This window comes from Carex rostrata, chromosome 10, assembly GCF_964058835.1.
Source record: "Carex rostrata chromosome 10, lpCarRost1.2, whole genome shotgun sequence".
In the NCBI taxonomy this organism is placed as follows: Eukaryota; Viridiplantae; Streptophyta; class Magnoliopsida; order Poales; family Cyperaceae; genus Carex; species Carex rostrata.
The window spans coordinates 13,118,336-13,137,984 of NC_135927.1; the positions used below are offsets into that span (position 1 = coordinate 13,118,336).

A 19,649-nucleotide genomic window follows, 5' to 3' on the forward strand; every position below is an offset into this window, starting at 1 on the left:
ATTTGGCTTGTTCAATCTTATAACATGTTCCCGTTGTAACGCACAGGCACGATACTAGTTAGTTATAAAAAAAGTTCCTGCTTGGCAAAATACTGACATACTTGAATTTCTTTTGAACTTGAAGGAAAAGAAACTGGAGGGATCCATTCCTGCTTGGCAAAATACTCGGATTCAACCTTCATTCAGGATAATTTTATAAACGAATCCCTCAGTAAGCTTCAAAAACTATGACCGCTGAATCTTTTTAAAGTACCAAAGTTAATTTATATAAAAATTTCTGGTTATCCAGTAGCTGATAACGTGCCAATTAGTTAAGCAAAAATTTTAATATAAAAGAAAGGATCTGATTTTCAACTTGCACCTCAGGGTGATACGGATTCTCCAAACTGTTCAATATGATCTCTATATTAAAATATGCTTGGATATCAAATTTTACAATTTTTTCGAATTTTTTTTACTATTTACTGATTATCTTACAAAACTATTGTTTTTAGACAATGAGATGGGCTATGGTGCATTGCAATGCATATGCATCCTTGTGCATTGGACAATAAATCACCAATTCAAAATCCAAATGACCGATTCAAATCGTTCATCTTGTTCTCCATATTAATATGTACTTGGAGACCAAATTTTACATTTTTTGGAATTTTTTTACTATTTATTAAGCCACTTTAAAAATTGCCGATCCAGTGGTCCAGAAATTTTTACTGTTTTTACTGTTCACCCGAATTTACAGATTTTTAATAAATCTAAAATAATAGTAAAAAAATTTCAAAAAATGTAAAATTTGGTCTCCAAGCACATATTAATATGGAGAACAAGATGAACGGTTTGGATCGGTTATTTGGACTTTGAATCGATGATTTATGGTCCAATGCACAAGGATGCATATGCATTGCAATGCACCATAGTCCATCTCATTGTCTAAAAACAACAGTTTTGTAAGATAATCAATAAACAGTAAAAAAATTCAAAAAAATTGTAAAATTTGATATCCAAGCACATTTTAATATAGAGATCATGTTGAACAGTTTGGATCGACTGTTTGGAGAATCCGTATCACCCTAAGGTGCAAGTTGAAAATCAGAGCCATTCTTTTAGCTTAGCACAAATCTTAAAGCAGCCCTACAGTCACAAGAGCTACCGAATTGACTTTGATATGAATATAATTAATCTAGACCGTTCGTTGTTTTAAATTGCAGCTCAGATACCTGAGTGGATAGGGACTCTTGTTTGGACTTTAAAAATTGTAAACCAACAAAATATTATGACTTATAATTATTGTAAGTGGACCCCCCTCGTTTTGTAAATATTCTAGCCTACTTGCTAACAATAGAAAATAAATGTTCGTGAATTTTATTGGTACTATGATATTCAGGTCGTATAATTCGTCAAATACAGAAATTATTCAAAGATTAGTTGTCACACCCTAGATTTTTACCATCCGGAGCGTGATTATATAAGCATCTTCACATCTTTTCTTGGCCCGTCAACCTACGTCGCCAACAGAAATGAAAACAAAATAGCAAAACGGAGTCAGCTACAAAGCTCAGTAACCGGTTATTTAACGACGCGCTTCTCTATAATTGGCTTAATTTAACAACCATTTAAAATATGCTGGATCAATCCACACAAATTCACATCAAATTATGCACGCATATTTAATCGGCGATAGCACGTCGGTCTAGGTTATCCATAAAACAAGTCACATCATATTCACACATGTGAAATTCCTGTCACAGGCGATTCCCACATTCTCATAACATAATTCCTCAAACTGCCAACCCACTGGAAAGTCCAACCAACAGTGGGAGGCTACAATCACATATCAAATTCCAACCTTAGACCCGCTATCCCGTTAAATATGTCATCATAATTCAATATGCAACACCAATATTCAAATCAACCATACAAAACGAAAACACAATTATAGAGAAGTCCGGTTACCTGATAGTGAAACATTCGGCATTTCAAACCAAATTGCAATGATAACTTAGAATCACTGCGACGTAGTAGGATTTCAAAATGGGCATATGGTAATTGATATGAAAACAAAATATTTTTTCTCTTTCTCTCATTTTTCTCTTCTTTTTCGGGGCTGATTATGGTGTGGTTGATTTTGATGATATAAGATGAATAAATCAATTGTAGTTGATATTCTAAGTAGATATAGATAAAGCCAAAAGAAATTTCATAGAAGAATGATGTGAATCTTGGGTACGAATGGAGGGGGTTTTATAACTCAATAGGGCGGTTATAATTAATCTTAGCGAAACAAAAGGAAGATAGAAAAAAATAATTAAAAAGGTTACCATGCATGACCGCCTTTTACAAGGCGTCGTTTCCTTTTTTTTTTTCCTTTAATATTTATAGTAAATTAATGAGGAGAATTTATAGTAGTTTAATTAATAAAAATTTATGATAACTGTCATATAAGTAATGTGTATCGTGTGAAGGAATCAGAGGGCTAATTAAATACACAAACTAATGACCTAAGAATCAAATAAAAATTGAAATGAAGTTAGTCAAATCAATAATTTAGAATATATAAAAAAATAACTATATGATTATATGTTTGTATTTTTCTTTAAAGTAATATAATTATAACTAATATATGTTCTCAAAAGAAATTATAACCTTTATTATATTATGAAAAAAAATTGTAAACATAATTAATAATGACTCAATTTTTCAGAATGTTACATTAGTCCTAAATAATAATTTAGTTATTATATTTAGTGTAATTAGAAAAAAAAAAACTTTCCCCTCTGTGGACTATGGTACTATGTATAGCGTATATTGGTCTATACTCTATATTATGAACTCAAATTTTCGGTTTAAAAATTCTAGCGATCCGTCCGAACCATTCAACATAATCTCCATATAAATATGTATTTATAAACTAAATTTATATTATTTAGAATTGTTTTATTATTTTTTTTAGATGGGTAGAAAATCACTTATGTGAAAATTCTGAACCATCCAAAAACAGTTATTTTCTACCCATCTAAAAAAATAGTAAATGAATATAAATATATAAAATTTGAATTACAAGTATATATTTATATGAAGACTCTGTTGAACAGTGTAGATCAATTATTAGAATTTTAAAAATAAAAATATTAATCTATAGTACATACCAATCTGCCTTATGCATAGTACCATAGTCTCAAAATTCTGGACCAAAGATAGTTATTTTCTATCCATTTAAAAAAAAATAGTAAAAACATATAAAAAATATAAATTTAAATTACAAATACATATTTATGTGACTGTTAAACAATTAAAATCCACTGTTAGAATTTAAAAAATAAAAATATTAATTTTCAGTAAAGATCAATCCGTTTTATACATGTCACCATGACCTCACTCTTTTTCAAATATACTTCTCAAAGTACACTTCTAAATAATAATTTTCTTTGTTAAAATAAAATATACCAAAAATTAATGAGAATGGTACCATCCTCATATATACAAAACAAACACAAACTAACAAATTAAGAGTCAAACTAATCAACATATTACACCAAGCACATGACAGCCACACTTAAAAAAGAGACATCAGTTTCTAAGCAACTAAACCATTAATTAAATATTACAGCAGATAGATTAGTTTCTTTAGAGCATTTACATCCTTAAAACTCAAAAGGATTTTTAAATAACTGTTAACTATTTTTTAGAAATTATGGTCTTTAAAGTTTCTAACTCTCACATCCCTGAAACTCATTTTAGAGTTTCTACTAAGCCACATCAGCAACAAATTAAAAAGGAGAAATAATTTGAGCCAATCATTTGGCCAACATAGAGTTTATAAACAGTTTCTTAATAAGAAATTTTCATGCACAGTTTCTAAATAAAAAACTCTCCCACATCCCTGAAACTGAATTAAAAACTGCCACGTCAAATTAAAAACTCTAATAGTTTCAGGAATATAGATGCTCTTAAACACAAATCACATCACATATCCCCCACTGGGCCACTACCAGTCTACCACCAGTCCACCAGTAATCAGGAAATATAAAGGACACACTAACTGGTCAACCAGCTGTGTGTGTCTGGGCCACACTCAAGCCTGATACCAAATATTAAAAAGTTCCAAAAATAAGCTTGATTTGAAAAGTAATTATAAAATATTTGTCGAATATTCCTTTAAATAATTGAGAAGGAATCTACTTGCAACATTTTACAACAATTTAATTTTGTACTTTTTAAAGTTCAAACAGTCGATCCAAACCATTCAATACAATTTTTATATTAAAATGTGCTCGGAAAACAAATTTTACATTTTTTTGAATTATTTTTAGTATTTATTAAGTATTTTACAAAACTGTTGTTTCTAGATAATTTTGGACCACTGAAAAACAACAGTTTTATAAAATACTTAATAAATAGTAAAAAAATTAGAAAAAAAATATAAAATTTGATCCCAAGCACATTTTAATATAGATATCATATTGAACGGTTTGGATCGACTATTTGAACTTTGAAAATCACAAAACCAAATTATTGTAAGATGTTGAATTTTTTTTAAAGGTTGATAGAAAATTATTGTAAGATGTTGTAACTTGTAACTTATAGATATTGTAAGTGGATTCCTCCTCTAAATAATTATATAAATATATTTAATTTATAAAATAACTATAAAAATAATCTTTATTTTTATTTTATTATATTTTATCCATCCTGTTCCTGTCCCATTCCGTGGTTCCACCCTGATAATACGGATATAAATATTATCTATCAATTAGTGAGTTATGATGGCTCGGGACACCAGAACATTTCTCTAATTATAAACTTGTCAAGTATACTCTCTCGAATAGTTGTTAATTATTAGAGAAGTCAGAAGTTAGCATTTAGTGGGTTAAAAATTCATAAATCGTTTTTCGTACAAAGATATTATTATAGTCTTATTCACAAAATTATAATATAAAAGGTAGTATTTTGAGAAAAAAAATAGATTAATGAGAGACAATTGCCTATTTCTTACCACACTTGCTTTCTATAGAACTATTAAAAAATTAATATCGACAAATCTCAATCTCCAACTGTAAATCATATATCAATAAGTAACAATTAAAATTGTTGAAAGTTGTAATAGTGTATGTTAATTTATTGAAAGCGACTAATTATATCCAGCGAGTTGTTCTCAATTTTTATCCAAAAAAAATTATCATTTGACTTGCATAAATATTGTAAAACTTCATATTCCATAATGTATACTTAAATAACAAATTATATATAATACGTAATTAAAAATTCTAACAACCAACGACCCTTTCAAGTGGTCCAGAGTTTGTTGCTAATCGTTTGCAACTTGCACAATTTGCCAAACTACCTATACTTTCAGAGGGACCATTTGTTGTACTTTCAGAGGGAGATCTTCTAGAAGATTTCAAAATCGGACCAATTCTCAAACTTACAGTTATTTCCAAATAACATCTGAAAATTATGCAAAATTAATTTTTTTGCATCATTTTTTTTTCGAAATTATTATTTTTTAATTTAAAAATAACAATTTTTTTCATAATGTTTTTCTTCAATTATTCATATTTGTATATGCTTATATATCATGTAAAATAATGTTATATATACTGTAAAGCAAATCTATGTATACTACAACCAGAAAATGAATATTGAAAAGTGAAATAAAACATGAGTACTGTAAAACTCCATTATATAGATAATATATACTCTTAAAAGTCACTGACCAAGGTAATTAGCAGGAACACTAATTACCGCGATAAGGTTAGCATGTGGATTAAAAGATGATTAAGTTTTACAAACCACCTGACACGAGATGTCATTTTAATCACATAGATACATGTTCTAGGAACATGGTATTTGACAGACCCCGAATGAAACATTAAATAGAATTGTGTTCATGTCATTTATGTTTTCATTCAGTGTCAAGTTCTACAATATGAGGTATTTATCATTCCTACTAAGAAATATGTGTGTGTGAGTGTTATCTAACGCTGTCCGTAAAAAGCAGTCATAACGGTAGCATTTCCATATGTATAGCTTAGCTGAGGAAGTGATAGTCTGCCAAGAATACTATTTGTCCCTCGTATCTCTATACGAGCTATAGCATCACTGCGCCCCTTGGTAGAGTTAGATTATCTGCATGCGGTATAATTACAAGAGTAATTATATTTGATAATCTACTCAAGATCAAGAAAAGATACAATTAGCAAGGATGACACACATCTACCTTGAAACTGATCTGATAGCTATGAGACAGAAGAACAGACACAAGTAAATTGTTTACTGGATCGTGATATTGTACAGTACATCATCATCTTGTAATTGGATGGTCATAGTGTATACTGCCAGATGCCTCCTATGATTATAGAAGTTAAAACAGTTTTAACTCTATTTACCAACATAACACAGATCCTATTGGGCCACACCATATAGGAGCTATTCGGAGAATCTTACTGATTAATTATAAATTGATTGTAATTAATATTAAAATGGTTATTGATCGCGTGAAAGCGCAACGCAAGTTTCGGTACGCTTGGGGGCGTACCTTTTAAAACCGCGGTTACACCTTCCGATTAGGGTTGCAAGTGTACAACCCTATCGAGGAGTATAATCGGGTATCGATCCACAGGGACGGTTCCTTTATCTAGATATTTACTTATCTCGACTAAAGACTAGAAGTGAGAAAAAGGGGTTTTGGTGTTTAATTTTCCTAAGGAATCAACTCAAGCAATCACACAATGATATAGAATAGTAGATGTGCAAGAAAAGGTATAAACTGTGTTTTGATTTGGGATAAAAGGTGTTTCAAGGGTTTCAGACTTCATCTCTGATTTGCCTCTAGTGGTACGGCCCTTACCAAGTTGGTACGGCCAGGCCGCACCAACCTGGTATGACCAAGCCGTATGGGGCTTGGTACGGGTAGGCCGCACCACTCTTGTAAGGGCCGTACTGGTTTACCAGAACAGAGCTTACAAGTTCGAGTTGATGCATTTCTTGCTGGTACCTCGTATTAAACTCTTGATAAAGGTTCAATTGACCATACCCAAGGTTCCTAAACCTCAACTCTCGTGTGTTGGTTCAAGATCTAAGTTTTGGATTCAATTCTTTACCTTCTAGGGTTTCTAAACCTCAACTCTCGTGTTTTGGTCCAGATCCTCTAGTTGATTGATTGGAGATCTAAGGTAACCTCTAATCTGTCGATTAGAGGAGAATTCAACCTTTCGGCTTCAATTCGATCAAGTCTACCTAAAGGGATTGGTTTGGTTGAGAGAAGGCAATGGTCACATGACCTTGTTAGGGTTGATCTACCACTATAGGCACACCACATGCAATCACAGAAACACAAAGCAATCAAGACAAGCAAATTCACAATCAATTCAATCACAAGAGTTCATACAAGATCCAAATCAAGAAAAGCAACACAAATCAAGAAAATCCATCTACAAACCCTAGAAACGAAAGTCTACTACTCACAAGTCATGGATCTGTCCAGATATACAAGAAAAGAGATAGAGAAAGTCATGAAAGAACTAGATTGAAGATCGGGAATGGAGAAGGTGTAGATCCGTCGATTCTCGCCTCTTCCTCTTCCTTGATCTTCTCTTCTTGCTCCTTTGCTCTCTTTCTCTCTTTCACTGAGCTCTCAATCTGGAATGAAGTGGAATCCCCGAAAATGGAGAGATCCCCCGCTATATATAGCCTCTGCCAAGATTTGAATTCTGTCAGGCGGCACCTATGTACGGCCCGTACCAATTTGGTACGGCCAGGCCGTACAAGGTGGGAAGAAGGCTAAAACGACTAAGTTTGGTACAGGCCGTACCAAGTTTGGTAAGGGCCGTACCAAGTCTGGTAAGGGCCGTACCAAATCTGGTAAGGGCTGTACCAAGCCTGGTAAGGGTACGCCGTACCAAGCCTGGTAAGGGCCGTACCAAGCCTGGTAAGGGTCGTACCAGGGAGTCCAAAAATGCCGTTTCTTCGTGTATTTTGCTCCAATCCTGCAGAAAACAAACAAACTCTCAGCAGTACCAAATTCTAAGGATATATCAATGAAATGCACATGATTTTGACAATTTAGAACGTGAATTTGGTACGAAATCAAGTCAAATATAGGCTAAATATGCGAGGTATCAGTTATAATTAATTATACGTGTTATAATTAAATTATATTTGTCATGTAAAAAATGACAAAGCAAAAACTAATGGTTATAATTAGTTATACTTGATATAATTAATTATAATTAATTGTACGTCATTTAGAATGACAAATAGAAACACAGGTTAGTTTATAAACGTGTTTGACATGTTGTATAAAAATTACCAAACGAAAATCGCAGACGAATATAATTGTACATGACAATTATACATATTTGATTTGGATATTTACTATTCATAATGAGTTTGGGTTAATGAGTTTAGAATCCATTAAACTAATCTAACCAATATGAAGTTGCAAAATCAAATTTGAATGCCAAAAGGGCATTTTGGTGATTTTGGCAACTTCGGGGGTATTTCCGTCTTTTGCGAACCTCCTCAAATGCCTATAAATAGAGGGGCATAGGTGAAAAAGAAAACTCACTAATTCACGTGTTAATCTGATTACTTCGTTAATTGGAATTTCTCTCTTTCTCGGTTTACGGTTTTTCGGATTGGTGAATAGTGTTTTACCGAATTTAGCAGTATTTCAGATTTTGATAATTAGTGAATCTGATTGACCGAAAGTTTGGTAAATAGTGTTTTTGCAGAATTCCGCAGTTTATAGTATTTCTGGCAAAAGAAATAAACCGCTCTCTGGTTAGTCCTGGTGGATAACCAATAGAGGTATCACACGTGTGATACTCCGAGTCGATTCCTTCCCTGGTGTAGCTCTACTCGCTCGGTCTGCATTCCAACTGTGATTTGGAAACAAGGTATAAACATGTTATATTAATATATTTAATTGATAAATAGATTTAATGTTTTAGAAATCAATTATGGAGTAGATCTGTAAATAGGATTAAACGGATCTTCTTGATTCATTTAATCCGTAGCTTAAGGTAGATGTAAAAATTTTTGTTTTACTCTTTCCGCACCTTAAGCAAATAAATGGGTTTGAACCGTCAAAACCCCAACATACTTAATCAATGAGTTTGAACCGTCAAAACCCCAACATACTTAATCAATGGGTTTGAACCGTCAAAATCCAACAGTGGTATCAGAGCTCAAGGCTTTCCCACTGATTGATTTTCTAAAAGTTATAACTTATGCAAATAAGGTGCATATACCACATATCGGTTTAAATTCTTATATTTGCAGCACAAGTCCAAAACCGATTAGATATGAGATTTTCTTGGTTCGGTTTTACCGACTAAGAAAGTTAAATTAGATTTACGCTTTCTTTATGCTTTCTTTATGCTTTCTTATGAAATGTAAACTTTTACATTTCTTGGATCGGTTTTCCGACCGAGAAAGATAAAATAGGATTTTATGCTTTCTTTATGTTTTCGTTTACAAAACTTTTGATTGCGTTAAAGTTCATCTAAGAATGTGATGAAGCAATAAACTTTTGATTGCGTTAAACTTTTGATTGCGTTAAAGTTGGGGGAATTTCATTTATACCCCTCGACAACTTGGAAATCACGTATTTCTCCCTCTAAACTGTTAGTGTAATAATCTAGAAGTCAATAATACGATAATTGATTATATATAAAGCTTTGTTCATGAATTGGATGATTAATATCATTTTGTTGCCTTGAGTATTATTGCATTTATGGATCATTTCGAGTTCATTACTGAAATTGTGAAACTCCATAATATAGATGATATATACTCTTAAAAGGTCACTGACCAAGGTAATTAGCAGGAACACTAATTACCGCTGTAAGGTTAGTATGTGGATTAAATGATGGTCAAGTTTTACAGACCATAGACAAGGAGTTGTCATTTTAATCACATAGATATATGTTCCACGAACATGATATCTGACAGACCCCGAATGAAACATTATACGGAATTGTGTTCGTGTCATTAATGCTTTCATTCAGTGTTAAATTCTAAAGTATGAGGTGTTGTACTTAGGGGCACCTTTAATTGCTCAAAAACTGAAATTAAATTGCAATTGAAAGTAAATAGATGAGTTTAGAGAAATTTGACACGCGGGGTGATAACGGAGTTCGGCAAAACAAATGCCTACGTCTCCGGGGCTTCGCAACCTAGTGAGGTGCGCCTTTCTATTACCCAATACGAAAGGATTACAACTTGTGAACCGTTGAGCCCTTACACACCAAGCGGGAAGTCAAACGGCCAACTCAAAGGGATGAGAACGAGGTCTCGATTGTCTAGAAACACAAGAGAAACACTCAATAGATCACTCTAACCTAATCTATATCAAGATTAGTGAAGTAGGTTTGAGGTTGCTTGAGGGATTTTGAAGTTTTAAGCTCTCACAACAATGGAGTAGGCTAAGCTCTCAGAAAATCGCTTTTGAATTAATTAGGGTCGGCTGAGATGATTGAGGAAGGAACCTCACTAATCTATTTATAGTGTCAGCTCAAAAATGAGCTGTTTGGGCTAAAACGTTACAACGTTTTGTAAAATGTTACAACGTTTTAGTTCAAAGTGCGATTTAGGGTTTAAATTTTCTGACAGCTCAGCAAAACCATTCAAAAATGTTACAATGTTTTATAAACGTTACGTAACGTTTTGTTCTGTAAAATCTTGATCAAAAACAGGAATTGTTTGAAGCTCAGATTTAATTAAAACGTTACAACGTTTTATAAAAACGTTACAACGTTTTATAAAAACGTTACAACGTTTTATAAAAACGTTACAACGTTTTATATTTGGCTTTAACATTGATACAGACAGTCATAAAACGTTATAACGTTTTCACAAAACGTTATAACGTTTTAGGTCTTTCAGTAAGCCTATATGTTAGCATATTTTCCATTCCTGAAACGTTATAACATTTTATGAAAACGTTATAACGTTTTAGGTTATTGCTGAGTTTGATCAACATCTTTCTTCAGCGTATTTGACAGGTTTAAAACATTATAACGTTTTATAAACGTTACCAACGTTTTCCCTCTGTAAATACAACCTCAAACTTACTTTACCAGGCTTTTGATTTTACAATTTATATTCTTGATAAAGGTCTTCATGATTTCTTCTGTCCAAGGATATTACATTGCAATTCCAACTCTTCTTGAACCTACATAATATCAAAATAGAAGAAATCGTAAAATTCAATAATTGTATGTTTTTGCAAATTAGTCAAATAGACGAAAATGATTATTGTACGAACAACATGAGGTATTCATCTTTCCTACTAAGAAATATATATGTGTGATTGCTATCAAACGCTGTCGGTAAAATGCAGTTATAACGGTAGCTCTTCGGTATACATGGCTTAACTGAGGTAGTGATGGTTTACCAAAAGTACTATTGTCCCTGGTATCTCTATACCTATAGCATCACTGGGCCCCTTGATAGAATAAGATTATCAGCGCGCGGTATGATTACAAGAGTAATCATATTTGATAATCTGCTCAAGATCAAGAAAAGATTAAGTTTACAAGGATGACACACACCTACCTTGAAACTAATCTGATAGCTATGAGACAGAAGAACAGACACAAGTAAATTGTTTACTGGATCGTGATATTGTACAATACAACATCATCTGTGTAATTGGATGGTCATGATGTGTTGCCAGATACCACTCATGATTATAGAAGTTAAAACAGTTTTAACTCTGTTTACCAACATAACACAGATCCTATTGGGTCACACCATATAGGAGCTACTCGGAGAATCTTACTGATTAATTATAAATTGATTATAATTAATATTAAGATGGTTATAATTAATTATACGTGATATAATTAAATTATAAATGTCATTTAGAATGACAAGCAGAAACAACGGTTAATTTATAAACTTACACGTTACGTTGTTGTTCGCTTACAAAAGTAGGCTACAAAGTCTCAGGTATAGCAAGCTATACCAGTTTAAACCTTGAATCTACTCTCGTCTAGGGTTGCAAGTGCACAACCCTATCCGTATAGTATATTAAGGTATCGATCCTCAGGGACAGTTTAATTCGATTCTAAATCACCACTTATCCAAGCTAGGTACTAGAAGTGCGAAGAGTTGGGTTTGATTTTTTTATATTTCCTAATTTCAAATGAAGATTCAATTAACAGTAATGAAAGCAGTTAAAGGTTTTAGTTTTGAATCAAAGATAAAAGGCGTTCCTAGGGTTTCAGGTTTCATCCCAAACTTTGCCTTCTCTGGACCTATCATGCGACCCGTATGATGCGACTCGCATCATCTCTGATGCGGGTCGCATGGCCCTCGAGCAGAGCTGACATGTGTTCGTATCTAAGTTGATTTCTTGTGCGAGGCTTCAACCTGTGGCTCTCGCCTACTGGTATCTAACCTAAATTGATTGTCTGGTTAACTAGAGGTATCTACAACCTTTCGATAATAGAAATTTCACCTCTCGGCTACTATTGATCTTAGATCTACCTCAAATGCTCAATCACAATTACAAGATACATCAAGGCCAAATTACTAGAAGAGATGCTATAGACATCTAACAGTAGACAATCAAGAATCAATCAAGAAATCACAATCAAGCAAACAATGAATACTCAAACAACAATCACACAAGTTCAAACTTAGATCAAAACATCATTCAACTCAAAGACAAGGTTTAGAGACTACATCCTAACCCTAAGAACTAGAGATCTACTCAAGCATAGCAAAAGAAAGCATAAAAGAGAGAGAGAATAGGCAGATCATGATGAAGCTCAAATATCCAAGGTGGATTGGAGAGGATCTTGCAATCTTCTCTTCTTCTCCAAGCGATCTCCAATCTCTCTCTTCTCTCTTGATCTTTTCTCTCTCCTTGAGGCTTTGAATCTTTAAATTTTGGAACTCCCTCTCTGGTAGCAGGGGTGGCCTATTTATAGGCTTTTTAAAACGAGTGCTTCAATTCTGGGCCTTTGTTGTCTGCTCTGGAAACTCGCGATGCGACCTGCATCAGGTCTGATGCAACCTGCATCGACTCTGATGAGGGTCGCATCGGCTCTGATGAGGGTCGCATCGGATGTGATGAGGGTCGCATCAGATGTCTCAGATTTCAGTAACTTCCCTGATTTTGCCCGTTTTCGCCTGATTCCTGCAAAGTAAGAACCAAAACATAGCAGTACCACATTCTATGGATATTCAATGTAAAAGGCACCATTTGTTGGTTCAAAACATAGATTTTTGTATGGAAACAAGTCGAAATAATAGGTCTAATAAAGTGATATCAGTTGTATAAAAGTTACCGAACAACAACCGAAAAGAAATATAATTGTATATGACAATTATATATATTTGATTTGGATTTTAATTTGTTAATTATGGATTTGAATTATGGGTTTAAAAGCCCAAAATAATCAAAGCCTTAATTAAAATTAAAAGCCCAAAGTCAAAGCCCAAAATCAAAGCCTTTTACTATTCATGCCTTAATGGGCCAAGGGCAAAATGGTCATTTCACACCTATGCCACCTTGCATGACACCTTAGGGTGTAGAAGCATGGAGAAGAGTGTGGAAGGGTGTGGAAGGGGTATTTTGGTCTTTTCACATATAAAAGGATGAGGTGTCAAGGGTTTTTGGTAAATAGATTTGTTTTGAGGGGTATTTCGGTCTTTTGCAAACCTCCTCAAAACACTATAAATAGAGGGGTGAGGGTAGAGATAAAACTTACTAATTCACATGTTAATCTGATTAATTCGTTAATCAGAATTTCTCTCTTCCCCAGTTTCGGTTATTACGAGATTCGGAAAAATATATTTTTGCAAACTCTGCCGTATTTCTTGTTTTGCTTTTAAGTGAAACGGAATAACTTGGAGTCTTAAATATATTTAATCTGTCCCTATTTCGGTGAATAGTGTTTCTGCAGAATTCCGCGGTTTATAGTATTTCTGGCAGAAGAAATAAACCGCTCTCTGGTCAGTCCTGGTGGATAACTAATAGAGGTATCACACGTGTGATACTCCGAGTCGATTCCTTCCCTGGTGAGGCTCTACTCGCTCGGTCTGCATTCCAACTGTGATTTGGAAACAAGGTATAAATATGTTATATTAATCTATTTAATTGGTAAGTAGATTAAACTTTTAGAAATCAATCATGGAGTAGATCTGTAAAAAGCATTAAATTGGGTTTTGATGCCAAAGGAATACTGAAGGTGGACCGCCTTGGAAAGTTTCCTGACATACCCTGTTTAATCCTGAGCTTAAGTTGGCCGTTGAAATTTTTGTTCTACGGTCATTCCGCAGCTTAAGCCTAAACAGGTTTTGGTTACCCCGAAACCCAACATAAACTTCATAATACCATATTTACTCCTCAATTGCAAAAACTCACAAATTTACCTATTTTATTGTCTTTTATATTAAAACTCATTTTAAATTTATGAAGTTCATTTTACTCTTCATTAAAAAAATAAAAAATACATAGCATGTTTTAAAAAATGTCAATTTTCAAATCAGTCATGTTATGCGAATAAATGGGTAATTTAGTTACTTCTGACACTTGCACAGTGACATTTAGCTTTATGCTTGTGTAAGTGCTACAACCAGAGAAATGACTCATTTGCCCTAAAAAATCGTCCAATTAGAAGACTGGCATTTTCTGAAATATGCTACTAGTTTTTATTTTTTTTATGAAGAGTAAAATGGGTACTTCATAAACTTAAAATGAGTTTTAACAAAAAAAAAAACATTAAAATAGATACATTTGTGAGTTTTTGAAGTTTAGAAGGATAAATATGATAGAGTAACGCCTAGGTACTTTGGATAGCATAAGACATTCCGTGTTATTGCCTCAAAAACCTATTGTATAAACTTCAAACTTCGATCTAAAAAATTGATTATATAATGAACTTGTAGAGTACCAATTTTTACTATTTCTTCTGATTTATGAAAAATGACAAAAAATGGCGTAAAATATTAATAATTTTCTTTTATTTTTAAGCCATTTTTTTGGCTTTTTTTATAAATCATAAAAAAATAGTAAAAATTGATATTCTACAAGTTCATTATATAACCAATTTACTGAGCTACTTAGATCGAAGTTTGAAATTTATACGATAGGTTTTTGAAGTAATAGCACGAAAGGCCTTATGCTTTCCATAGCACCTAAGCCTTACTAAATATGATATTACGAATTTTAGAGGGGGAAATACTTAATTTCCAAGTTTTTGAGAGGTATATAGGAAACTCCCCCTTTTAACTTTCGAGCCAAACTTCAGCCAAACTAAATCGCTCAAATTTTTATCTTTTACCAAATTAAATCTTATCACAAATACGGCAACTATGATATTTATTGTTTGCAAGAAACCTGGTGGTCTTTTTATTTTTGGACAGCTTCCATAGAACTAAGTTATCAAATCAAACCAATTTTGTTGCTTTCTTCACACTCTTGATGTGTGACATCAAAATCAAGTCCAATCCGTTTCATTTGAAAATGACTTGAAGAAGATTCATTTGAAAATCAACTAAGTTAGATTTGACCTCTGACATCCCTCCTTTAAAACCTTCTCTCTCTCTCTCTGTGGCAAACTCTCAAAAACAGTAACAATGGCAATTCATCACTCTTTGGAAGTAGACCAAGGCCCTCAACATGAAGAGGATTCAATAGTAAGAACCGGTAATTCAAACAAGCTCTTCATGCTTTTTCTCTTTTTCAATTTTGTACTCACGTTTGCTCACTGAGAAACCAAGGACCAATTTGCAATTTTGAATTTTTGGGTAGTGTAAATTTTTCATAGGAGTTTTGTGATCTCAATAAAATTGCCTCTTACATATACTAGGAACTGGTTTGACATGCACTGCACACATCATCACTGCTGTTATCGGATCCGGCGTGTTGTCACTTGCATGGAGCACTGCACAACTGGGATGGATAGCTGCCCCCATCTGCATGCTTTGCTTTGCAATCGTAACTTATATCTCGGTTTTTCTCATGTCAGAGTGTTATAGGACCAGCACGGGAGAGAGAAATCGATCGTACATGGAAGCTGTTAGGTTTTACTTAGGTGCCTGAGAAAGATCAATGTTTTACTTTGGTTTAAAAATAAAAATAAAATGGATTGATTTGAATTTAAACTCGATAACAAAGATCTAGTTACTGGTAAATTCAGGAACAAGGCGAACTTGGTTTTGTGGGTGGCTTCAGTATGTGTCCTTTTACGGGACTGCGGTAGTATATACATTTACTACTGCAACTTGTATAAGGTATCTAATTATCTCCTTGTTGGATGAATATGAAAACTAAAAGTGACTAATAAAAAATCTGGTGACAAAAGGAAAATATCTCCCTTCTGTGATTTTTTTTCTTAATACGATGCACATGTGCGTTGAGAGAATGAGCTTATCTATTATATTTATGTCATCTCTGTCTTGAATAAACAAGAATAATAGAAAAATAGAAAACCTACAAAATGCACAAGGAAGTTCACAAAGTAATTAAAGCATTTTGCTTTATCTTCATTTTTTTTTATTGAATTAATTATCTTTTGATATTCTGTTGCCAAGAATAATTGGTTTAGAAGTTAATTTGCTCTGTATTCTTTCCTCTCTGTTCATTTTTTTTTTCTTTTGACAAAAGCTTTTGATTACAGAGCTATCCAGAAGTCAAATTGTTACCACAAAGAAGGTCACGAGGCACCTTGCTTGTACAGTGATAGCTTCTATATGATATTATTTGGAGCGGTACAGATAGTTCTATGTCTAATACCAGATTTTCATGAAATGGCATGGCTCTCGATTATAGCAGCTATCATGTCATTTGCATACTCATCCATTGGATTCGGCCTTGGCTTAGCCAAAGTTATAGGTACACCAATTGTCTTCCTTTATATGTATTGGACCGTACCAGTGGTACTTTTGCATATACTATATGTATGAAATTTATAAATCAGAAGAGTTTTTATGTTGTTACCCATGAAAATTTTTTTGACACCATCATCTCGCCATCATATATTTATCAGGGGATAGAAAGATCAAAGGGACCATAAGTGGCATTGCCATGCCATCGACAACTCAGAAAGTGTGGCGAGTTTCGCAAGCTCTTGGAGACATTGCATTTGCATATCCCTACTCTATTATCCTCCTCGAAATTGAGGTCTTTATTTCACCTTGGCCTTGAATTATTTTACGACTTCCATAACAAATATTTCATATATACAAATAAAGATACTTGAGCCAAACATAATCTTACATATTATTGGTACGAGATAAAAGGATACGTTGAAATCGCCACCGCCAGAGCATAAAACAATGAAAAAGGCATCGATGGTGGCAGTATTCATCACCACATTCTTCTATCTATGTTGTGGTTGCTTCGGTTATGCGGCTTTTGGAGATGAGACACCTGGAAACCTTCTTACTGGTTTCGGATTTTATGAGCCCTACTGGCTGATAGACTTTGCTAATGTATGCATTGTAATTCATCTCGTTGGTGGTTATCAGGTGGGTCATATTTGTACATTTTTTCAAATTTATCAGCTGGAATTGTTATTCAATAACATGCTGGTCTTGCTTGGTTTTACTGTCATACAACTGTTAGAAATAATTTTAACTACCATATTAATAACAATTCCCAAAATTATGTCGATGTCTAGTTACACGGGATTCAGAATAAAATCTCGGTATCAGATGTACTGGGACATGTTCCTGATTCCTTTCACTTTTACTTGGCCATTTGATTGTTAAATGGCTTTAACCGAACTTGAATTGAACTCACTTCCAAATTTGGTTGAGAGCAACTTGTGTAAAATGCACACTTGTACTGGTTGGATAATCCTTGATTCACACCATAAGGTAATTAATTATCATATCTTCTTATACCAAAAATATAACTCGTTGATTAAACAAACTAACACTTCCTATCTACACAGGTCTTCAGCCAACCATTATTTTCATTCATCGACAGATGGTCAGCTGAAAGATTTCCCAACAGCCGATTTGTGACCAAAGTTTATCCGGTCAAGTTACCCTTTTTGCCCCCATACAGGTTCAACCTTCTAAGGCTATGTTTCAGAACAGTATATGTGATAACCACCACTGGCCTCGCCATATACTTTCTGTTCTTCAACCAGGTTTTGGGCTTGTTGGGCTCGTTCAACTTCTGGCCCTTGGCCATATATTTCCCGGTAGAGATGTACTTTGTGCAAAGAAATGTTGCACCTTGGAGCAAGCCCTGGGTTGTGCTTCAGGTTTTTAGCATGGTGTGCTTTCTTGTGAGCATCTTTGCATTTGTTGGATCTGTTGAAGGAGTTATAAGTTCCAAAATTAGCTAGGAGTAAAAGAAAGTGGAAAAAAAAAATACATGTTGAATTGTTGAATGTGGTGTGCAGTGGAAATGATCAAAGGGTAAATATTGAACCCCTCTTGTGTGAACAGACAGCAAGAAAAAAATGCTTTATATACCTCTTTCTTTTTGTACCTGATTGAAACTTGAATGAGCAGAGAGTTTACTATATTCACCAATTGTTCTCTATTAGACGTTAGTATCGGTACTGAGACTCAAATTCACAAAACGACTGAGATTGTTGATTCTTTACACCTTTTTGACATTGCTGCATTACAAAAAGTGTTACTCTGACATTTCATCGAGCACCTTCCGCGCGCTTAAACTAAAGGGATCGACTAACTATCCTCCAGTCAATTTCCCCCATTCAATCCTCAGTCAATAACTATTTGTGAAGACCGTCAAGTAACTGTACTTCATTAATTACTTGGGGGACCACCTAATATTTGATAGATTTTATAACTGACGCGTGCAAATATAGATACCTATGCACGCAAGTGTTAATATATAATATATCAAGTATTCAAATCTAAAACCATGGACGTCTTCTACGTAATTTTCTCTTTCAAATGAGATCCATGATGATGTACTTTCGGGTTGTTCATCTTGCAAGTATTCATACCTCGTTATGCAAATATTCATACATCGTCGTGAATAACTTGTCAAGCAAGTATTCATATATCGTAATGCATGTGTATATAATTCATGTCTGAAGTATTTGTACCTGACATATTTTATTAATTTTTTTTCATATGACACATGATGATGTCTGAAAATATTAATATTAAATAGTGCAAGTATTTATATATCGTCATGCAAGTGTAAATAGTTCATATGTCAGGTGTTAGTAACTAACAGAATCTATCAAATTTTTATTTTTATTTCCATATGGCACGAAATGATGTTTGAAAGTATTAATTTCAAATATTGAAGTATTCATACCTTGTCATGCAAATGGTAATAGTTTATGTATCAAGCGTTTTATCTAAAATATTTTATCAACATTTTTTTTTCTTTTGGCATCAGATGACGTTTGAAAGTACTAATATAAAGTATGCAATTATTCATACCTCCTCATGTAAGTGTAAATAATTAATGTATCAAGTATATGTATCTAACAAATTATATCAATTTTTTTCACATGACACTGGATGATATTTGAAAGTATTAATATAAAGTATTGCAAGTATTCATACATCGTTATGCAAATGTGAATAGTTCATGTATCAAGTGTTTTTATCTAACAAATTATATCAATTTTTTTCACATGACACTGGATGATATCTGAAAGTATTAATATAAAGTATCGCAACTGTTCATATAT

General features: G+C 33.4%; 1 protein-coding gene across 1 annotated transcript; it reads left to right on the forward strand.

Moving 5' to 3' along the window:
• Positions 1-15,550: 15,550 nt before the first annotated feature.
• Positions 15,551-18,454, forward strand: LOC144560361 (putative amino acid permease 7). Its single transcript, XM_078309536.1, has 7 exons — positions 15,551-15,661; positions 15,825-16,049; positions 16,155-16,248; positions 16,635-16,849; positions 17,004-17,137; positions 17,257-17,484; positions 17,913-18,454. The coding sequence occupies exons 1-7, from the start codon at positions 15,592-15,594 to the stop codon at positions 18,312-18,314; spliced, it is 1,368 nt and encodes a 455-aa protein (XP_078165662.1). The 5' UTR covers positions 15,551-15,591; the 3' UTR covers positions 18,315-18,454.
• Positions 18,455-19,649: the final 1,195 nt, after the last annotated feature.